Source organism: Ochotona princeps, chromosome 10 (assembly GCF_030435755.1).
Source record: "Ochotona princeps isolate mOchPri1 chromosome 10, mOchPri1.hap1, whole genome shotgun sequence".
In the NCBI taxonomy this organism is placed as follows: Eukaryota; Metazoa; Chordata; class Mammalia; order Lagomorpha; family Ochotonidae; genus Ochotona; species Ochotona princeps.
Window position 1 is genome coordinate 19,892,642 of NC_080841.1, and position 22,034 is coordinate 19,914,675.

Below are 22,034 nucleotides of genomic sequence, written 5' to 3' on the forward strand. Positions count from 1 at the left end.
GGGTTTTTAATGGTGTGGGCCTAATGCAGAGACTGCTTGAAACCTCTTAGCTGCCTCCTTCCCCCTCCCCGACTAAGTCCCTGTGTAGCCCACAACATGTTCATGGGGGGAATATTTATGCTATTATTATTATTATTATATAGGTGTTCAGGTCCTGATGCTAAGTTTATACTGGCTTCTTAAACTAAGAAGTAATACAGCATTTTTATATCATTTGAGGTATTTTTGTGCATGATTGGCTATTTTTTTTCTTCCTAAAGTGATAATTATCAATGAAACTATTTTGGACTAGACTTGTCTTTATGGAGGAAATTTTACAATAAAGATTTAGTCTTTATAATAAATTTAAGATAATGTAATTTTCCTGTTTCTTCTTAGATAAATTTTGATAGGTTGTGGAGTTATTTTGTAGAGATTTCTCTTTTGTGAGAGGTGTTTCTCATTGCATCTTATCAGGTGGTAGAAACCAATTTGTTCAACTCTTCATCATGTTCACTCTGATATCTTCACTGAGGTTATTCCTACTCAGTTTCTCCATTGTAAATTTAGAGTATTTTTTGAGAAGACCCTCTTTATATATGTAGCCTCTTCCTAAAAGATCTTTCAATTTGTTCATATTTTTATTGATATTTTGTATCAAAGTTTCCTGCTTTCACCAGAGTTACTATAGTTATTTATTTTGAAGCTGATATTGTTAGGGAGATTTGGTCTGAGGGAGCTCATTCCATTTGGATTTTTTTTGTTTTCATTTTGACCTGTTTTCATCTTCATTGAACATTTTCTCCAATACAACAAGCTTTTCTAGCCTCATCTTACACTTTTTTTATGCCTTGAAATAAACCATTCGTCTAAGAAGTCTGTTCCTCTTAATATAGAATTCATTTTGAAGTGGATATGAGTATTGAATATGCTAACTGCTATTAACATGCTGTCAGTCTGAAATTTTCTCAGTGGACAAAGCTAAGAAATTTATGTTAGGTTTGTATGTAAATATATACATACATATATTATGTGTGCATCACACAAAACTAATCCAGTGCAACAGAATTTGTTCTAGTTTTTTTTTCTTTTCATATATGTAACTCACTCTTCCAATAGCAAGACCTGGTTATCACTAACTTTGCTACATCTGTTGTTAGGTTAACCTGCATACACACCCTCTCCTCCTCCCTCTAAGCAGGCATCCCATGTAAACAGAAACAGTGAAGCTAGTTTCAGATTTTCACAGCGTCTCATTAAACCAGTTGTAGCGATACTGCTGCTTCTCCACTGGTAGTGGGTTTGGAAAGACAGAGGCCGCAGTCTGTCTAGTGTGATCTGTGGGGCAGAATGCTGAGGCTGCTCGGGAAGGTGTTGTCTCAGCAGAGATGGCATGCTGTTGCCTAGCACCGCTGCATTGAGAAGATTTCTGTATTGCCTCTTATCACATTATTTATGTTACTTTAGCTTTAGTTCAGTGGCAAATTACATAGTATTTTTTTAAAGATTTATTTTTATTGCAAAGTCAGAGAGGAGGAAAGAGAGAAAGATCTTCAGTCCGATCATTCACTCCCCAAGTGACTGCAATGGCTGGTGCTGATCTGATCTGAAGCCAGGAGCCAGAAGCTCTTCCGGGTCTCCCACGTGGGTACAGGGTTCCAAGGCTTTGGACCATCCTCGACTGCTTTTCCAGGCCACAAGCAGGGAGCTGGATGGGAAGTGGGTCACTGGGATTAGATCCGGCGCCCATATGGGATCCCGGCACATTCAAGGCTAGGACTTTAACTGCTAGGTCACTGTGCCGGACCTTACATAGTATTTTTGAAGAAGAGGGTGTTATTTAATCATTTACAAAGTATATTATCTGGGAATGAATTTGGAAATAATAGAAAATCAAACTAAGTTTCACTTTGTTTAGAAGGAATTTATCTTGAACATCAGGACTTGTGGTTCTACCTCCTTAGTGACATTGGAGATACTCTTTTTCTGCTTCTCCATTCTTAACTTTGATTCTCATGCTTGTCATTTTATGGCCTTGAAGTGGCTATTGCAACTGCCATCAGAAGGAAGGGCAGAGGACCTGCCAGTTACATCTCACTGCTTTTGTCAGGGAAATAAAAGCTTTCTCAGAAGCCCCTGTGAAATCTTCAGCCCAGATAGCCTGCTGCTTGGGATAGAGCAAGTGTGGATGGGATTCACCAGTTGTGCCTGCCACACAATTACCTTCCATGCAACAGGGCTAAACCACACAGGCTTGTGGAGCCACCTGTCTCCTTGTTATTCTGGATTTCTGTAGGTGTTTTGGCTACTCCTTGCCATCCATTTCTGTTGGTCTAATTTCAGTTCTATTAATTCAATAATGTTTTGTTTATATTTTATAAAATAAAGTTAGTATATTAGAATCACAAGGTAAGACCTTTAGTTTCTCTTTTCTAAATTAGGGCTTCTGATTAAATATTTAAACTTGTTCATGAAAATTGACGTTTTTCATTTGAATTAGTCATTGTGGAAATTTTTTAATGGTGTTTGTAGTTTTATGTAGATGGGTGTTTTGAAGATTCATTCCATTTTTTAAAAGATTTGTTTATTTTTATTGGAAAGACAAATCAGATTTAGAGAGGAGAGACAACGATCCATTTGCTGGTTCACTCTCCAAGTGGCCTCAGTGGCCAGCTGGAGCTGAGCCGATCCAAAGCCAGGAGCCAGGAGCCTCTTCTGGGTCTCCCATGTGAGTACAGGGCCCCAAAGCTTTGGCCCATCCCATACAGGATCCTGGTGGCTACAAAGTGAAGATTTAGCCACTGAGCCATCATGTCAGGTTCTCATTCCATTTTTATTTGAAAAGCAGAGCTACAAAGAAAAGGAGAGACAGAGAAGGAAATCCTCCATCCACTGTTTTATTCTTCTGAATGACCACAACAGCCAGAACTGAGCTGATCCGTAGCCTGAAGCCTCGAGCCTCCTCTGGGTCTCCCATGTGGGTTCAGAGGCCCAAGGACTTGATCCATCTTTTACTGCCTTCCCAGGTCATAATCAGTGAGCTGAATCAGAAGTGGAGGAGCCAGGACACAAACTCACACCCATATGGGTCGTAAGCATCATCGGCAAAGACTTATTAACCCACCATGCTGTGGCATTAGCCTCAAGTGTTTCTGTCTATAAAAAAAGCAATGGAATTATTGAATATTTGGATCGAACTCAGTAGCAATTATAACATAAGGTACCCTCTTCAGGATCCTTTTTGGGAAATAAGATGCGGTCCATTAAAAGAAAAAAATATGAACAGTATATAAATTTAATACCTCATAATTGCTTTCAGAATTTATCCACATAGACTTAGATACTCATAAATTGGATACTGTACTCTAGACCCCCTCATCTCCTTGTTCACAGAGTATTTACTCATAATCTTTCTTAAATTTTATTTTTTAAAAATGATTACATGGTTGGTCATGGTGGGAAGGATCAAGGTTTAGGGAAAATTGGGTGAACTCATTGCTTCCAATTTTGCTATTTCGTCTTGTTGTTTCTGGGGGAAGTGGAGAGACAAAGGGGGAAACCACTCATGGCTTTCTAAACATCCCAGTACCCAGGGGTGAGGAACCGCCACCTCATATCAACCCAGAGTCTCCATGTGTACATATTCCGAGGGTTCTGTCCAAGTGGTTAGGATAGTTTTGAAATGCTGCCGTTTTCACTGATTCAAGGATGATGTCAACCTCGCGGTGTCCATTGGCTCCATTCACCAAGATTTTTTTCTATCATCGTTTATTTGGGGTGGTTGTCCAGTTTGTTCTGTTCTCCTTCTGCTAAAGCACCAAATGAGCTGCCATATTCTCATTTTACAACAGGGCCTGTGTCCACTGCTCCGCCTTTTTCATTAAATAAGACATGTCCTTGCAGGCGAGTCCAAGTACCCAGGCCAGGCATCCCAAGCATTGCCAGATTTCCCTCCCCTGGGGCTCATGAACCCGGTACTCCCTAGTAGGCGGGCCCCATGACCTGGGACAGGAGACCCAAGCCCTGCCAAATTCCCCACTTCTGAGGCTCATAAGCCTGGCACTCACCTCACAGGTAAGCTCCAGGACCCAGGCCAGGTGACCTGAGCCCTGTCAAATCTCCCACCCCTGGGGTATTCATAATCTTTGGAATAGATCATGGAGATATGAAAAAAAAGGTCATTTAAAAGTGAAAGAAAATGAATTTTCACATTAACTGCTAGAGTTGGAGTTGCCTGATCTAAACCAATTGAGCTATTCCTTACAAGGCACAGACTTGCAGCATGGCATGGGGAGGCCCATGTGATCGAAAAGAGACAGTCTGGCTTTTAATATTTACTGATGGATGGTGGATGATGGCCAGCAGAGATTAGTTCTGATTTGTACTGCTCCTCATGTTGGGATTCTGGATACAAGAAAGGTGTGAGAAAACAGTTCTGCCACTGCTAAACTGAATGCCAGCTTAAGTTCATCTTAGTAATTGTAAAGAGATGTGTTTGTTATGTTGCTTTACCTATCATATTTTTATTGCTTTGCTTAGTGAAGCCACAGATCACAAAAGAATAGATGAAATGTCGGTGCAACAGAATTGGTTAGAAAGAAGACATTTAGATAAGCTCTCTGACTAATACCTACCACTGTCCCTATTTAGGCTGTGCAGCAGCATCTCTCTTGGTATATGGGTAATCTTACTGTCCAGGGGGAGAGAATACTGATATTCTGAGCTAGGGATGAAAAAAACTTGTCAAGAAATCAAATAGTTACATCACCACAAACACACACACAAAACCCAGCACATTTTTTATCTAGTTTTTACAGTGACTTGTGATTATTGTAGACTACTGTACTTACTGCATGTTGAGGCTAATTGGAAACAGTGACCACATTCTTAATTATTATCAGGAAACTGCATTCAGAGAATGAGAAGAACACCCCCCTTGGATGAATTGCAGCCACCACCATATCATGATGACAGTGGTTCTCCCCATCTCTCATGCACACCCTCAGAAATCGGAGACAGTAAATGTGAATTTTCCCACTGCAGCAACAGTCCAAGACGTTCATACCACAAGTGTCCAAGTGAAGGAAGCACAGGTCACGAAGTAGAAAGTTTCCCCAATAAAGGATATGAAGAGGATGTTCCAAGTGACAGCACTGCAGTCCTGAGCCCTGAAGTAAGTAAAGAACACAGAGAGTGGAAAGGATAACAGTCCTGCACTTCTCTTGGTAAGAAGAGGAGTTTTTATCACTCTTTTTGTCCCTTGGAGGCTTATGGTACTGGTTTTTGTTCTTTATCTTGATCTAGCAGTAAGAGATCTGTCCCAACTAGTTTTCCAGCTCTTCCCCCACAAAAGAAAGATGCAAAGCTAAGTGGGGCTTTAAAATAATAATAATAATAATAATAATAATAATAATAATAATAATAAAACTTTCCAGATGGTATTCTTGAATTGTCTGCCTTTTTATTTCATCTTAAGGTTACTTTTTTGGTCTTTTTTGAATTATTACTATTTTCCATGATATAGTTTTATAGATTTACAGTTCCCCCCTCCATTTCTATTTTACTCTCCTACTATTTTTTTCCCAAATTCTCATAGTACTGTAGTCCTGTAGTTATAGTAACAAGTTTAACTTTCTGCTATTTAAATGTATCATGGCGTGTATGTAGGAAAAGATAGTAAATCTAGTAACATACTGTAAACGTGTATCTAAATGCTTCACTGGAAGTGGGAGTAGAAACACACGTTGCAGTGCATGTTTGCTGCCTGCTGTACTAGCCTCTGTTTGACATTTCATCTATGAAAATGTATTTTTCTACCTGATGATCTATATCTATTACTTTCTGTTTTGCATAAAGGCTGTCTTATATCAGAGAGCACATATGATATTTGTTCTTTGGGACTGGCTTATTTCACTAAGCTTTTTGGTTTGCAGTTAGGATTTCATTCTTGTTTATGGGTGAATAGTCTTCCATAGAGTAGATATACCACAGTTTCTTTATCCATCTGTTGATGGGCATCAGGGTTGTTTCTGTGTCTTCACTAAAGTTGTTTTTTATTATAGTGAATTTTTGCTCTTGGAAGTTTCCTCATTAATGTTTTACGAGTCTTTGAAAGTAAACTTACTACTTTTTTGTATCATAGGATATGAAAGTAGCAAATGGTCAATTTAACTAATGAAAATTGGATTTATTACATCATGCATTCAGAGCGATTAGTTTTAAGTTCCTTTTTGGGATGAAAATGGCATCAAGATGAGTTGTTTTTCAATTTCTAAGTATTACCATGTTCCACCAAGGATTTGCTTCCTTTCTCTGACAGAGACAATAAAGGTGACCTACAGATTTCCCTAAGGTGTTTTGATTTTTAGGATTTAGCTTCCTTTGATATTTTGGATGTAAATTTCTTTTTTTTTTAAGATTTATTTATTTTCATTACAAAGTCAGATATACAGAGAGGAAAGACAGAGAGGAAGATCTTCAGTCCGATCATTCACTCCCCAAGTGACTGCAATGGCCGGTGCTGCGCCGATCCAAAGCCGGGAACCTGGAACCTCCTCCAGGTCTCCCACGTGGTTGCAGAGTCCCAAAGCTTTGGGCTGTCCTCAACTGCTTTCCCAGGCCACAAGCAGGGAGCTGGATGTGAAGTGGAGCTGCCAGGATTAGAACTGGCGCCCATATGGGATCCTGGCGTGTTCAAGGCGAGGACTTTAACTGCTAGGCCACGGCACCGGGTCCTAGATGTAAATTTCTACAACTTTTATTCCAAGTAATGATAAGTAATCCCACAGTGTGTCTATGTTCTTTCTAGGTGAATTTCCCAAGTAAATATTATACATGGTTTCCTAATATACAGAACAGTTAAGCTGTCAATAGGATTTCCTTAATTTTAGGTTTTTGTTATGTAATTTAAAAAAACATTTCATGGTATTACTGGAATTCTATTTCTTACCTTATGGTATCTGAGCTAAAGAAAATGCTACATTAATGTTTTAATATAAATGTCTGTATTTTATGGTTTTCCACAAAACTGTTTCTCAGTGTTCTATCACCTGAACAAATTTGAGACAGATATTTTATAGTTTTGCAAACTGTTTTTTAGATTTTTTTGAAGATTTGTTTACTTTACTTGAAAGTCAGAGTTATATGAGAGAGAGAGGAAGAGACATAAGAGAGAACTCTTCCCTTTGTTGGTTCACTCCCCCAGATGGTTCCAGTGGCCGGAGCTGGGCAAATCCAAAGCTAGGAGCCAGGAGCTTCTTCTGTGTCTCCCACATGAGCTCAGGGTTCCAAGACCTCGTGCCATCCTCCGCTGCTTTCCCATGTCATTAGCAGGGAGCTGGATTGGGAGTGGAGCAGCCAGGACTCAAATCAGTGCCTGTATGAGATGACAGCACTGAAGTTGGAGTTTTGAATGCTATGCGACTGCACCAGCCTCTGTTTAGATAGGCAACAAGTTAACAGTGAAACCTGGACTGTAGGATTAACAACTGTTAATAATAGCTTATTTCATACCAGCAACTTCCTTAGGAAGCTTTTTTTTCAGCTTTACAAATCAAAATATGCAGACTCAAGGAGTTACACACTTTGCCCAAGTACATGGAGCTCTTAAGTAATGGCACTGTAATTCAAACCAAGGTCTGTCTGACTGAAAAAAAAACCATTAATTTTTAGCAGCTATATTATGTTGCTCTTCTTCATCTAGATTATATCAGTACAGAGGTAAACTCCAAGCACGCACTAGGCAAACTATCCCAGAGGATTCGCAGACCAAATTAGGGTGTTCAAATTATGTGTGTGCAAGTCTGTTTCAAATACAAAGACATAATAGGAATGAGATGAGGTAGGTTAGCACCTTACCATAGGATATCAAAGGGTACAGGTGGCTGAACTATGCTTTCCGAGTCATGGTTTACCCAGTGCCTGCATATCCTGTTTCCTAGTCTCTGCCCTGCCAGCATGTCTATTTACAATATCATCGGGACAACAATGAGATTTGAATACACATGTATGTGTCTTACGGGAGAGACAAAGTGGAAAACATACCAGGTTACCCCTGAAACTTGCCAGTTAAGTCAGCTGAACTGCTATAAATTGTGATCATCAATTCTTAACGGAACACAAGGGTGGTAAGGTAGTCATTACAGATTCACCGTGATCATGGCTTGGGCCTTCTGACTCTTTCTCTAGGTAACTCCATTTACTACATCGAATTTCCTGCTTAGCCTGTTTTTGCCATGTCATACAGGTTAACTTTGTGATTAGCATTTAATATATCTTACATGTTTACTTTTGTCTCACAAGTCACTTATTCATTATCACACACATCCTGTAAGTTTCTGTAGAACAAAGAATTCTTCCTACCTTAAAAAAAGTAAGGCTTGGCATGTAGTAGGTGCAATTGTTAGGGCACATACTAAGCTATTGTAGCAAAGAAGATGCTCACCCACCCTGTGGTTAAAAACACAGAACTTTCTTTCTCTTTCCTTTAACATTAGTCCAGTGTGAGTAGATGGCTTTACAGCATATTTCAAGGGAAATGTTTTTCTGTTTCATTACTCTGCTGTTTCCGGTTCATGTGGTTCAAACTGAAATGCTTATAGGAAAAGTGGCACAAAAGATAGTAGGGAGCATGTGATTTTAGTGTGAATCTGATGTGGATGTCACACATAAGTTCTGTTTGATGCCTTTGGCCAAAGTCAGTCACTTGGGCACAGCCAGAATGGGGCTTCAGATGGACAGGTCCCTGTGGGCAGTATGTTGCCCAGTAACCCTCACAGAATTTTTCCAAGTAGATGAAAGGAGGGAAAACTCAGGGTCGGTAGTAACAATGCTGTAGGAAATGTTACATAGAAAATTATGAAATTGACTCTCATTTTAAAATAGGAATCACCGAATATCAGATTGTTTGAAGGGGAAAAAATAGTGTGATTAGAAGATCAGAAGCCTAGATTTGGGTCTGTCAATAACTAGCCAATTTTCCCAGATAGTTAAACTTATAGGAATTGAGACAATTAGAAAACAGGTAAAAATGTCTTCTAATTATGTAGTGAATATATATGGTTTCAGTCTTTCTTGAACCTTTTTCTCCTCTATTTTATTTTTACTTTTATGGTATAATTTCATAGGCTCTGGGATTTCCCCTACCCCTACCGCATAGTCCCTTCCCCCAACCTATTTCTCCCATACTGTTACAATAGTATAGTAGCACTTCATATGCAGTGTTAAGTCCTTCAGTCTTTATTTAAGTGTGTCCTGACATTGCTGGTACAGACAATGTCAGACAGTCCAGCATCCTACTTTCTAGGTATATTCAACAGTTTCATTGAGACTCCATCTTTGATTTGGAAGTAGAGGTGCATACTGCATTGTATCTTCACATCTGGATATTGAACTTTTTAACTGTGCATTATGCTGTTTTCAGTAATTATTATTAGAAAATAATATATTACCTTTAATTCTGATTTTAAAGGAAATATGTTCTATATTAAAAAGAAAGCTTATGTGGCTGCAAATATTTTGAGACATTTGTATTTTGACTTTGATATTTTACATTTGCATTGATTTTTAAACCTATATATGTTTATTACCTATTTGACAAGCCCTGGAAATGGAAGCATGTTTGTCAATAGCACTATACTTTATTTTTGTTCTTTTTTTTCTCTAGCCTCATACTAAACTGTCAGTTGTATTTTTTTTAATGTTGAAGGTAAAGTTTGCATGTTAAAGTATGTAATTTAAATTCTCATTATTAAAAACATTTATCCAAGTTTCTGAAAAAGTTGTAGTGGTACGTATTAAATTTCCAATCAGTCTTTATTATAAGTTTCTTAGCTTAACCTAACACTTATACACATACTACTCTGGTACCACAGAGTAGCTTTTGATTGTAATTGACTATTTATTATTTTCTTTTTGGCAGCAAATGAAAATTGTTTTCACATCTTCCTTCTGATGAAATATCATGTATTTATTTACATGCTATTTTAAATAATGGAGTTAAAAACTAAAACATTTCAATTTGCTTTTCTTAGGATCTGTCAGCTCAAGGATCGTCTTCACAGCTTCCTAAGCCTTTCGATCCTGAGCCAGAAGCTAAATATGGCACACTGGATGTGACTTTTGACTATGACTCACAAGAACAGAAGCTTCTGGTAACAGTGACAGCTGTCACAGACATCCCAACATATAACAGGACAGGTGGCAACTCATGGCAAGTACACCTTGTTCTTCTACCTATAAAGAAACAGAGAGCAAAAACCAGCATCCAGAGAGGACCATGCCCTGTCTTCACAGAAACATTCAAATTTAATCATGTTGAATCTGAGATGATTGGAAATTACGCAGTTCGGTTTAGACTGTATGGTGTACATCGCATGAAAAAAGAAAAGATTGTGGGGGAAAAGATTTTTTATTTAACAAAATTGAATCTTCAAGGGAAAATGTCACTACCTGTGATATTGGAACCTTCTTACAATCATTCTGTGAGTATCTCATCGAAGGCTTGCGTATAGTTTATATTCATGGTATATGAAATACACAATTTTAAAAGCCTATAATCTACCCAACAACTTTTTCATTCTATTTTTTATTTACCAATAACACCTTTGCAAATATTTCTAAGCCCTGAGCAGGTAGGTATATTGTTTTTATGTCTGTAAAAGTTGCCTTGAAGATGATGCTTTATTTATGTATTATTTTATGCTTTGCAGTGTTCTAGTCCAAGGTCTAACATGTTGCTTCCTTGTTGAATGCTTGTAAAAGATGGATTATGACATCATCTGAACTTCATATAGAATTTACTGGCTTCCTTCCAGGTCAACACTCTAGGTGATATATTAAGAATGATCTAGTCCTGTTTTACTTGCTCTCCAGAAATTAGTTGTTGTTACAGAATGTGTACTGTTCCTCGGTCCTAACTGGTTCTTGTCCTAGAACTGCTTAAAAAAAAATTTGGTCATACTTTCCACTTTTTTAAAATTGAGATTCTAATGTATTCCTGGTAAAATAATATTTGGAGACAATTTTCTCTTTTCTCCAGGCTATAATCACATGCAAATTTCTCATTTTCTATACTTTCAGCAGATTCTCACAGTGCACTTCCAATCATGAGAGAAGTGTCTGCAGTGCTTTTTAAACCAGGGGAATACTTTAAGCCACATAGTTATATTTTGAGAAAAATCTGTGATTGAGCAATAAGTATAAATTATGATATACTTATTTCTCTTGATCATTTTGAATAAAAGCATTTTAATGTAAACCTACCTATTTTTAAATACGTTTTATCTCAAAACAGATATCCTATTTTACAGCTTTTTAGATTCGTTTTAGCTGTGTAAGCATAAGCCAGTGGTTAGGATCCCATTGCCTTAATACCAGGCAACAGTTGATCTCGCAGGACCTTTATTCATTCATGATTGAATCAACCATTTTGGCTTGATTTCAGCGTCTTTAAAAACAGGGAGTTGATTGTAAGTATAATATACCCATATAAAATTTCGTCTTTGCTGGGAGAATTGATCACTTAAATTTTCAGAATTACCATTTTGTTGAAAATGCTTTTTTAAAATAGTATCAGCAGTTATTAGAGGAAAGGTGGGAAAAGAACCTGCAGACAGGATTTCAGGGGAAAGAGAACACATCTTTATAAAATTGAATATTCTTCAAGAATTGATATCATTCTTTCATATTTGCCGTGAGTGATCACTACTTGTTCTGTGCAAAGTATACCCTAATATTGAATAACTGATTTTAGTTAGAAGATAAAATAGGGTATAATCAGGAGGTGTATATTTTGTCTATTTCAAATTATGTTTCCCAACCCTATATTAATTATATTCATTTCACAAAGAAAAATAAAGCCATAGAAAATAATGTGCTTTTATCTCTGGGCAAACTAAATAATTTCTGTATTCACCATACAGCACATGTTAGCTTCTGGTCATCATTGTTTCTGCAGTCTGTTTTTACCAACCAACAAGAATGATGAATTTCTGAGTAATATTCACTAAGGGAATATGTGCTAGATGAGTGGCTTTTAAAGTATAATGTTTAAATGTGAATAAAATTATCTGCCCTTAGAAGAAGTTTGTCCTCTGTTGACAGACTCTTCAAACGTAATAGCTCTGTCTAATTGTTCCTCTCTTACTTTCCTTCTGTCTCTGTCTTCTTACATTCTCAATGTTTGTTTTCAGTTTCAGTGTCAAAAATAACTTGACATGCCACAGGAGGCTTATACTCAGTATTGTATTTATCAGTTGTCAAAAGAATTTAATGCCAGTAGATCATTTGTGTGTATCATATATACTATAATGATAATGTTCTCTTTGCCTAAGTTTTAATATTAACTTTATGCAGAAATCTTGAGGTTATAGTTTACCTGGGTGGATTTTGCTCTGCGTTTCTAAGATGTAATAGTATTTATGAAAACATGCACTCATAATTATTTATTTACTTTGCTAGTTTCTTAATAATTGCTTGCTGAAAATCATAACAGACCACTTAGATTATGTAGTTCCTGAGTGAAAGTGTGGTGATTGCCCAGTCTCTGGTTCACAATTGTATATTGGGTGTTTGTGTGATAATTTAGCTTTTTAACTTTTGGGTCTTCAGATTTTGAGAAGAATGACATTTGTCCTTTATATAGAGATTTAATGTAGTATTTACACTAATGCAAAGACTAGGATTTACACCCAAAGATCCTTGACTTTGATCTCAAAGAACTAAACAGCATTTGAGATTTGTTTTCTTTACGGAATGATGACGGGGTTCTACACATGGGTGAACGAGGGTCTGACTGTGTGGTGTCCAGAAGGAACACGTGTTAGCGCTACTCCTTACTATGCACAGCTATTCTATTATCTCTCCCTGTAGAACACACAGACTTTACTAGCCTGTTAAGCTCAGATGGGGTCACAATGACTTACTTTTATCCTCCTCTCATGTGCCTGGAAATGTGTGTGTGAAAATGGAGGTTCTTTAAGCTTTGAAGGAGCCTCCCTTGCCAACCTGAAAGAGATTTGCTGTGTAAGCAAGAAGGCAACAATTGTGTTATTACACTGCTCAGAATGTGCAGGCGTTTGTCCCCACAGCAAAACCCGGCCTCACAGATACAAGGCTTGCTGCTCTGACTAAGGAATGTGTGTGAAGCTCAGAAACCAAACAGAAACTGACTAATAACATTCTCCTGAGAAAAACTGAGGTTCTTTATACAGATTGGATCTCTGGGAAGCAGGGGGAGTTGAGTGTGCCAGATGCTTATTAAAAATGTTGTTGCTATCAGTGTTTGTGGAGTAGAGGAGCAACATGTTAGGGGAGAGGGTTGTATGCTAGACGAGGAAAGGGGTCAGGCAGTAGAGCATGCTTAGTGACAGCCTTTGCCAACCCTGTGCAGGGCTTTGGAACTAACATCATGCTTCCATGTTGTTGCCAGTTGGACTGATACCTGCATCAGTCAGCCAGTGGTTGCACATTGCCCGTGAAAGCATATAACCTTGGCTGAGGCAATGTTTAATATTATATTAAATAATAGTATATATAATGTGTTATATATAAAGTCTAATATTTATATATTATATAAGATGTTATATATAATGATTTATATATCTATATGTGTATGTATATATGTATGTATGTATAGCAGATTTAGAGAAGGAGAGACGGAAAAAGAGATCTTCTAGCCTCTGGTTCACTGTTCTAAAGACTGGTTTTATTCACTACACCACAGTGCGCCCCATAATTGTTTTCCTTTTTGTTTTAAAAAGTTTATTTATTTTTATTGAAAAGGCAGATTTACATGGAGAAGGAGAGACAGAGAGAAAGATTTGTCCACTAGTTCATTCCCCAAAGTGACCACAACAGCTGGAGCTGAGCCAATCCGAAGCCAGGAGGCAGAAACTTTTTCCGTGTTTCCCACACAGATACAGGGTCTCAAAGCATTGGGCCATCCTCTACTGCTTACCCAGGCCACAAGCAGGGAGCTGGATGGGAAGTGGAGCAGCTGGCACATGAACTGGTGCCCTTGAGATCCTGGTGCTTGCAAAGCAAGGGTTTAGCTACTGAGCCAAACCTCCTAGTCATAACTTTTCCTTTATTTAACTTAAAGGAGGATTATTTAGAAAATAATCTCCTTGTATGGAAGAAATATTTATGTAAACACTCACTATTGTATTTAATTTCCGAAAGAAATACTGAATGGGGGTTGCGTTTTCCCTCCACCAATAGCCAGGACAACCAAGGTTGGGCCAAAGTGAAGCCAGGAGCCAGGAACTCCATCTTCCACTCCTTCCCAGGTGCGTTAGCAAGGAAGCAGATCAGAAGCAGTGTTCAGTACTCAAGTCAGCATTGAAATGGGGATATGCTCTGTCACAAGCTGCAGTTTAACTTGCTTCACTGCAACCATTATTTTTCAGATATATTCCTTTAGAGAGGATCTACATTATGACATACTGAGTATGCCCTCTTCATTATTACCAAGAGCTATGAATATTTTCCTTTAAAGAAGCACTTCTGAGGCTGGTGTTGTGGCATAGTAGTTTACTCAGTCTCTTGAAATACCAGCATCCCATATCCTAGGGACATTGCAAGTCCTGGCTGTTCCTCTTAAGATGTAACTCTATGGATCTTCATGTGTCTGAAAAAGCTGTGGACAATGAACCAAATTCTTGGGCCCCTCGCACTCATATGGAATACCTGGATACAATCCAGAATCATTGCTTTGCCTGGCCCATCCATCTGGGAGTGAAACAGGAGGCCAAGGATCTTGTCTTTCCCCGTCATTCTGCTTTTGAGATATACAAATACATCTTTTAAATGTATATGTTTTTAAAATGAAACAACTATATGAATTTATATATATATTTTAAATACTAAATGCAGCTCTAGAACAAGAAAATGTAATCTTAAAAATTAAAATGGAAGGAAATCGTTTAGTAGATTTCCATTTCATTATCACCCCTGGGCTATGGACTCTGTAGCCAGAGAAATTTTCAGGAGCCAGAAAAATGTTTGAAAGTTATTTTGCTTTTATTTGGGACAACGTGTATTTCTCTTCATAAACTTATGGCACAGAAAAGCCAGTTAATAAATATCCTGTTGTTGATTTTAAGCAGACAGATTTCAGTGTCTATTATTGGAAAAGCATGTGATAGCACCTGTGCCATGCATCCTTAGTCAATACCAAGAGTCCTGTCAGTGCAAAATGTTGAGTGTGCAAAGATGTTTTAGTAGAAAGGATCATTTTTTATAGTATATACATCAGCAGTAGGGCTGAAAGTAAAACCCACAGTTTTAATGTTTTGAAAGATTATGATCACTATATTAGAGAATATATGTGAAAGTTGTAATATATTAAACATAATTTATAACTAAATTTTAGTTGATTTCCTGAGATAAGAGTTCTTATTATAATTTTAATAATTTTTCTGGTTCAAAGTCATCTCATCAACAATGATTAGTTTTCTTATATCTCTTATATTGGGAATTGTTTGTATAGACTGTATCTTTACCATTTTGCTGTGTTTTTTTATAGTCAATCACTTCGGGGCAATGGATTAATACAATAATACTAAATTGGTTTTTTTTTCTAGACAAAAGCTATTGTAGAAACTGAGAGCCTAATGCACATGATTTTGATATGCAAACATTTTAGAATAAATTTGTATAATAGAATTAAATATGTATATCTTACCCTTCTAAGGGAGTTCGATCTTTAGAAGTATGTTTTTCATGTTAGTTGTCTTATGTTGAAGAGTATGTTTCTCCCTGTGATGGAAGTAAACCTTGTCCTTTCAGCTGTGTTCCAGTTACAAACATATTTGTGCCAGCTGTTTGTTCTTCATTACAGATGTAATAATCACCCATATAGCACAGGTCTATAATTTTATTGCCAACAATTTTTTGGTTTTCAAGATTAAGTTTATGTCTGCTTTTAGGAGATTTGATCATAGGTTAGAGGTTGGAGTATAAGGATTATAGCCCTTGGATTCACATCTTGGGTCCCCACTCCAGGCTTAGTGTGTGTCCTTGGATGAATACTTAACTTCTCGGTGCCTTGCTTTCTTTGTCTATAAATAGGTATAATGATATTTGCCTCATAAAACTTTGTGAGTACTTAGAGTGTCATGGCACAAAGTAACTATTGCTGTTATTTGGTCTTATTCATGTATTAGTAAAGATAATGTAATTTTGTGATAATCACAATTAGTGGTAGTCTATAAGTAAAAATTCTTGCATTTCTAATTAGATTTGATAATGAAATACATCTATTCATGGTTTGTGAGGTGAAAGTAAGGTAGAAACTTATTTCTTACTGCTCCAGGCAAGTAAGTTCAAGGAGAGATGTCTTCCCCCTCTAGCAACGTTCTAATAGCTAGTTTTCAGCTTCCTGAATGCTAAGAGGTAATTGCTGTGGCAGCCGAGATTTCCTGATTCCCTGATTAAGTGAAGATAGTGTAATTTTTAACTCATATCTCCCCATATTCTTGGTAAGCATAGTAGCTCTTTTGGCAGCTAGGTATTTCAGTATTTAGGCATAGAACCAGTCTAGGTGCTGCTTCTCCAATTCTTCCAACAATTTTGGAAGGTTCTAATTTGCTAAATTAAAATGTCTTTCTAAAATATACCAGTGGTCTCAGCACAATGGCTCAGTAGCTAATCCTCATCTTGAGCTTGCTGAGATCCCATATGGGTCCCTGTTGGACTGCCCACTTCTCCACTTCCCATCTGGCTCCCAGCTTGTGGCCTGGGAAAGCAATAGAGGATGCACCAGGGCCTTGAGACCCTGCACTCATGTGGGAGACCCAGAAAAAGTTCCTGGCTTCTGGCTTTGGATTGACTCAGCTCTGACCATTGCAACCACTTGGGGAGTGAAAAGTGAATGGAAGATCTTTCTCTCTTTCTCTCTGCCTTTCCAATAAAAATAAATAAATCTCTAAAAATGTTTTTTAATAAATAAAGTGCACCAAGTGATTTGTTTACATTACTAAACCCTGATGGACACTGTTCACAGTTTAAAGTCCTAGTGTTAACATTAGAATTGGGTCTGAGAATTTTTTTGGATTTGAAAATTTGTATCTAGGTAGTCTAAGCCCTAAATACCTGGCACTGACTGTAATTTGTGTTAATTTAGTAACAATACTAAAATCTCATAACTGAGATATAATTTAACGGTTTGCTGAATTTGTTATATATACAGAGGAGAGGCATTTGATGATATTGTATTCCTTAGTGAATGTGATGATCAAAGCATGGATTTGAATATTTCAAATGGGAAAGATGACAAAGTGTGTTTCATAGGCCAGACTTCATGTAATGAATGTGTTATGTTCTTAAATTCATTTATAGGTCAAAAGTTCATTTGTAATGCAGTGTCTGCAAGTTTTAACTAAGGTTAGATACTAAAAAAGCACTAAGGATTCTAGGGGAACTCATGTCCCACTTAAACACTAAAGATATTTCACATGCATGGCAGTAACTCTGCGCAATCTGGAAATGGGGATTGTCAGGAGTTGAGCTGCTGGGGAGTCTGCTGAGGGATTTGGCAGAGCATGTAGTAGTGTTTTAATGGCTCTTGAAGATCGCTTAACAGAGGGAAAGATTTTCCATCTGCTGGTTAATTCCTTCAAGTGGCCATAGTGGCCGGAACTGAGTCAATCCGAACCCAGGAGTCAGGAGCTTCTTCTGGGTCTCCCACATGGGTACAGGCTCCCAAGACTTTGGGCTGTCAGCTCTACCGCTTTCCCAGGCCATAAGCTGGATGGGAAGTGGAGCAGCTGGGATAGGAACTGGTGCCCATATGGGATCCTGGTACATACAAGATGAGGACTTTAGCCACTAGACTACCATGCTGGGTCCAAAACATACTGTTTTTAAAAGGTAAGAAAAGACTAATATATAAAAGGGGAAAATCAAACACAACATGAATTGTAAGTTTTTGTTTTATAATATGGTTCAGCAATGAACAGACTACATGTGTTATGTTCACCCTGAATGTATTAGATATGATGATCCTGTTTTAAACACGAAATGTTACACACTTGAAAAGTAGAAATAACTCATTCTACGTGTATTCTTCCATAAAGTTTTCTTAACATATAAGCAAAACCTGAAACTTAAAAGCTTCTAGCTTATATAAGCTCAGGCCATTGTGGTTTAATGGGTAAATGAACCAGGAGATGGACGATCTTTCTCTCTGTTTCTCTTTCTCTCTGTAAATCTGCCTTTCCAGTAAAAAAAAAAATAAATCTTTTAATAAATACAAAATAAAAACAATAGGTTTTTGTTGCCTCTAAGAAACAATACTTCATTATATAAGATGTATTTGGCTGAGTAAGAGTATGTGTGTTTCTGTCTGCTAATTCACTCCACAAATAACTGCAGTCCCCATGCTGGCTCCTGAAACAGAAAACTCAATCCAGGTCTCCCACATGAATGCCAGGAGCTCAGCTATTTGGGCCAGCACCACTGCAGAATTTAGAACTGGAGCCAGGTGGGCCCGGCGGCATGGCCTAGCGGCTAAAGTCCTCCCCTTGAACGCCCCGGGATCCCATATGGGTCCTGGTTCTAATCCCGGCAGCTCCTCTTCCCATCCAGCTCCCTGCTTGTAGCCTGGGAAAGCAGTTGAGGACAGCCCAATGCATTGGGACCCTGCACCCACGTGGGAGACCTGGAAGAGGTTCCAGGTTCCCGGCATCGGTGCACACCGTCCTGTTGCGGCTCACTTGGGGAGTGAATCATCGGATGGAAGATCTTCTTCTCTGTCTCTCCTCCTCTCTATATATCTGACTTTGTAATAAAAATAAATATTTAAAAAAAAAAAACAACAAAAAACTGGAGCTAGGTAACCAATCTCAGCTTTGCTGTGTGAACTGCAGGCACCCTGACCTCAATCACTAACTGTGAGGCCAAATGCTGTCCCCCCCCCCCGCTTTTATTCATTTTACTTATTTCAGAATTTCTTCCAGTGTTTTGGGTAATGAATTGGGACTAATGATTAGAATGCCTGCATCTGAAGTCAGAGTACCTGAGTTCCAATCATGGCTCTGGCTTCCAATTCCAGCTGCCTGCAAATACGGACACTGTAAGGTAACAGTGACAACTCTTCTTGCTGGTGTCCCTGCCACCCTTGTAGAAGACCTGGGTTGAGTTTGCAGCTCCTGGTTTTAGCTGGGCTCAACCCCAGCTGTTCTGGGCATTTGGGGAGTAAGTCAGCAAATAAGAGCTCCCTGTGTCTCTTTTCTCTCTGCTTCTCAGATAAAGAAAAAATAATTAAACCCAATATTTAAAATGCAAAATTGAAGGTTTAAATGTTCTGGAGAGGATCTACTACACTTTTCTCTCCTGTGGTTTAAAGTAGTGTTTCTCAGAGTGAGTTTTACCAGCCTGCGTTAGAATCTTCTGGAATAATTTCTGTTTTGAGTTTCAGAGAGACAGAGAGTCCCCCCCTGCTTGTTCATTCCTCAAATGGAAGCCAGTAACTTGGGACACAATCCAGGTCTCCCATGTCAGTGGCAAGAACCTGATCCTCCTAGGAGCCACATTAGCAGGAAAATGAAGTCAGGTGCCGGAGACACAAATTAAAACCAGACACTGCTATATAGGACACATGCATATTAACCAGCAGCGTTATGGCCAGGCTGACTACTTACTTTAAATGCCCGTTTTAAATGGTGTCAGCTACTCGGGCTCAGCTTGGACAAGTAACACTGAATAAAAAGCAGTAGAAGCAGCTTAAGACTATTTTAGACGGGTTGCCTGAATGATATTTGCAGATACTAGAGCCACTGCTATATATAGTGTTTTCTCAAAGAACATTGTGTTGTGAGTTTTGGGGTACATTTTGAATTAAGTTCTGAGGATATATTTGGTTCATTTTCTGTGGTCCATCATGTTTCCATCTTTTGTTGGTTTTGCTTTCCTTTTAAAATGTTTGGCAAAATTTGTTCATTAGAAAGCCAAAAAACAATGTAAATAGAATTATAAAGAAGTATACATGAAAATTTTAGTAAAAACATGAAGAGAAGTTTCCTTGGAAAATCCCACTTCATCATTTATAATTAACTTGCAGTACTCATAAAGAGTCATTACATTGAGTAAATGTTTGCAACAGTTAAGATTCTGCCAGTTTCAGGTGAATGTAAGCCATTTCAAAGTGGCTTAAACAATAATGGATGTCCCAGAATGTGGGCCTTTCCTTCCACAGGCATAATTTAAGTAATACAAACACCAAAGTGATTTCCTCTATACTCCTGGTACTCCTGCCTTCCATGTATCAGCTTCAGGTTGCACAGAGTGGCAGCTTGAAACTCCTGGCTCCCAGGGTCATGTGCCCATTTCAGACTGGATCACTGGCTCCAAGGATGGTGGCATTGATGAGTTTATTTCCCATGCTAGGTGATGGTTCACTTCCAAATCACACTTGATGAAAGCTGACAATGAGTAGTGCATGATATAACAACAGGGAGAAAGTAAGGACTGGATGGATGCCAGGGAGGTAACCACTGAATGTCTAATGTAATGTTTACTTCAATTTTGTGAAAACAAAGATCGATGAAACTTTAGGTTTTAGACCTGCTATGGAAAATCCTATGTTAATCAGTTTGTTGTTACATCGGGATTAGGCAGACCTCTTACCCATCCCTTTAGGAATTTTGAGTTGTGTTACACAAAATTCATGTCTTATTTGTTAACTTGGAAAAATGGCTCAGTCCTCAAAATTATGATCCTTAATATTGATTAAACTTTGCATGACATGGGAGTAGTTTTTAAAAATAAAGATATTCAGGCTACCATTTAGAGCTGTTGAGTGACTGATGAGACATGAGTGTATTCATTGAAAGTTCTGGGATGGGTATTGTAGCACAGCATTGTAGGTAACCATTCAGGTTACCCACATCCCATATTGGAGTACATGGAATTGAATCCCACCTCTGCTTCAGAACCAGCTTCCAACTAATACACCAAAAAGACAGCAGTTGATGGACCAAAGTATGTGGGTCCTGCCATTCATGTTGGAGACAAGAATGGAATGCTAGCTCGTGACTTTGACTTGGCCCAGCCCTGGCTCATTAGTTCTTTTTCTTGCTCTTGCTCTTGCTCTCTCACTCTCCCATTCAGAAGAAAATTAAATCTTTTTATTATTAATTTTTTAACTAGAAAGGTAGATATATATAGATAAGGAGAGACAGAGAGAGAAAGTTCTCCCCAAGGGGCCACAATGGCTAGAGCTGAACCAATCCAAAGCCAGGAACCAGGAGCATCTTCTGTGTCTCCTACACAGGTGCAGGGCAAGGCTTTGGGCCAGCCTCTACTGCTTTCCCAGGCCAGAAGCAGGGAGCTGGATGGGAAGTGGAGCAGCCAGAATATGAAAAATCGCCCATATGGGATCCTGGCACGTGCAAGGTAAGGAATTAGCCACTAAGTTAATATGCCGGTCCCAAGAATAAGTGAATCTTTAAAAATGAAAAAGTTTTGCTTTAACACTATTGATTATCATTGGCTCTGTAGATTCTATCTTTGCATCTTATTTTTCACTGCTATTTCCTGGATAGCCACAGGACAAAAGGAATTCCTTGCCAAGTTGTGAAATATCTATTGGATCATAAGACAAAGCATAAGAATTAATGTGAAACAACCATATTATTCAGAAGACTACTATAAGACATACTAATGATATAAATATTTTATCCAAATGGCTGAAATTACTACCAATTAGGCTATTATTAAAAATCGCCTTTACCTCCCCCATGCTTCTCCTTACACGTCCCTGTACCCTAGACCTGGCTCTGGCTCTGGCTTTGGCTCTAGCTCTGGCCTGGGAAAGGAGATGTGGATGGGGGAGGTGACTTGCAAGATGTGCACAAGACCCACCCACCATCACTTAAACACAGCTTCCCCCCCTCCCTCCTTCCTTCCCTGGGGGTGGGGGAGGGGAGAGTGGTATCAGGCAGGCAGGAAAAAAAAAATGCCTTTAATGCAAATACTTCTCTCCAAAATACTTTTAATGGGAATTAGGTCTTGCTGACTAGTTTGTATGGATATAAATGGAAACTTCTAATTAC

The 22,034-nt window shown here is 38.3% G+C and overlaps 1 protein-coding gene across 3 annotated transcripts in view; it reads left to right on the forward strand.

Moving 5' to 3' along the window:
* SYT14 (synaptotagmin 14) overlaps positions 1-22,034 on the forward strand; it is a 182,433-nt gene that overhangs the window by 125,957 nt on the left and 34,442 nt on the right. For all 3 annotated transcript variants that reach the window (XM_058669141.1, XM_058669142.1, XM_058669140.1), the window contains 2 exons: positions 4,881-5,152; positions 10,011-10,460. In XM_058669141.1, coding sequence (XP_058525124.1) covers positions 4,881-5,152; positions 10,011-10,460 — 722 coding nt within the window. The remainder of the gene's footprint in view (positions 1-4,880; positions 5,153-10,010; positions 10,461-22,034) is intronic.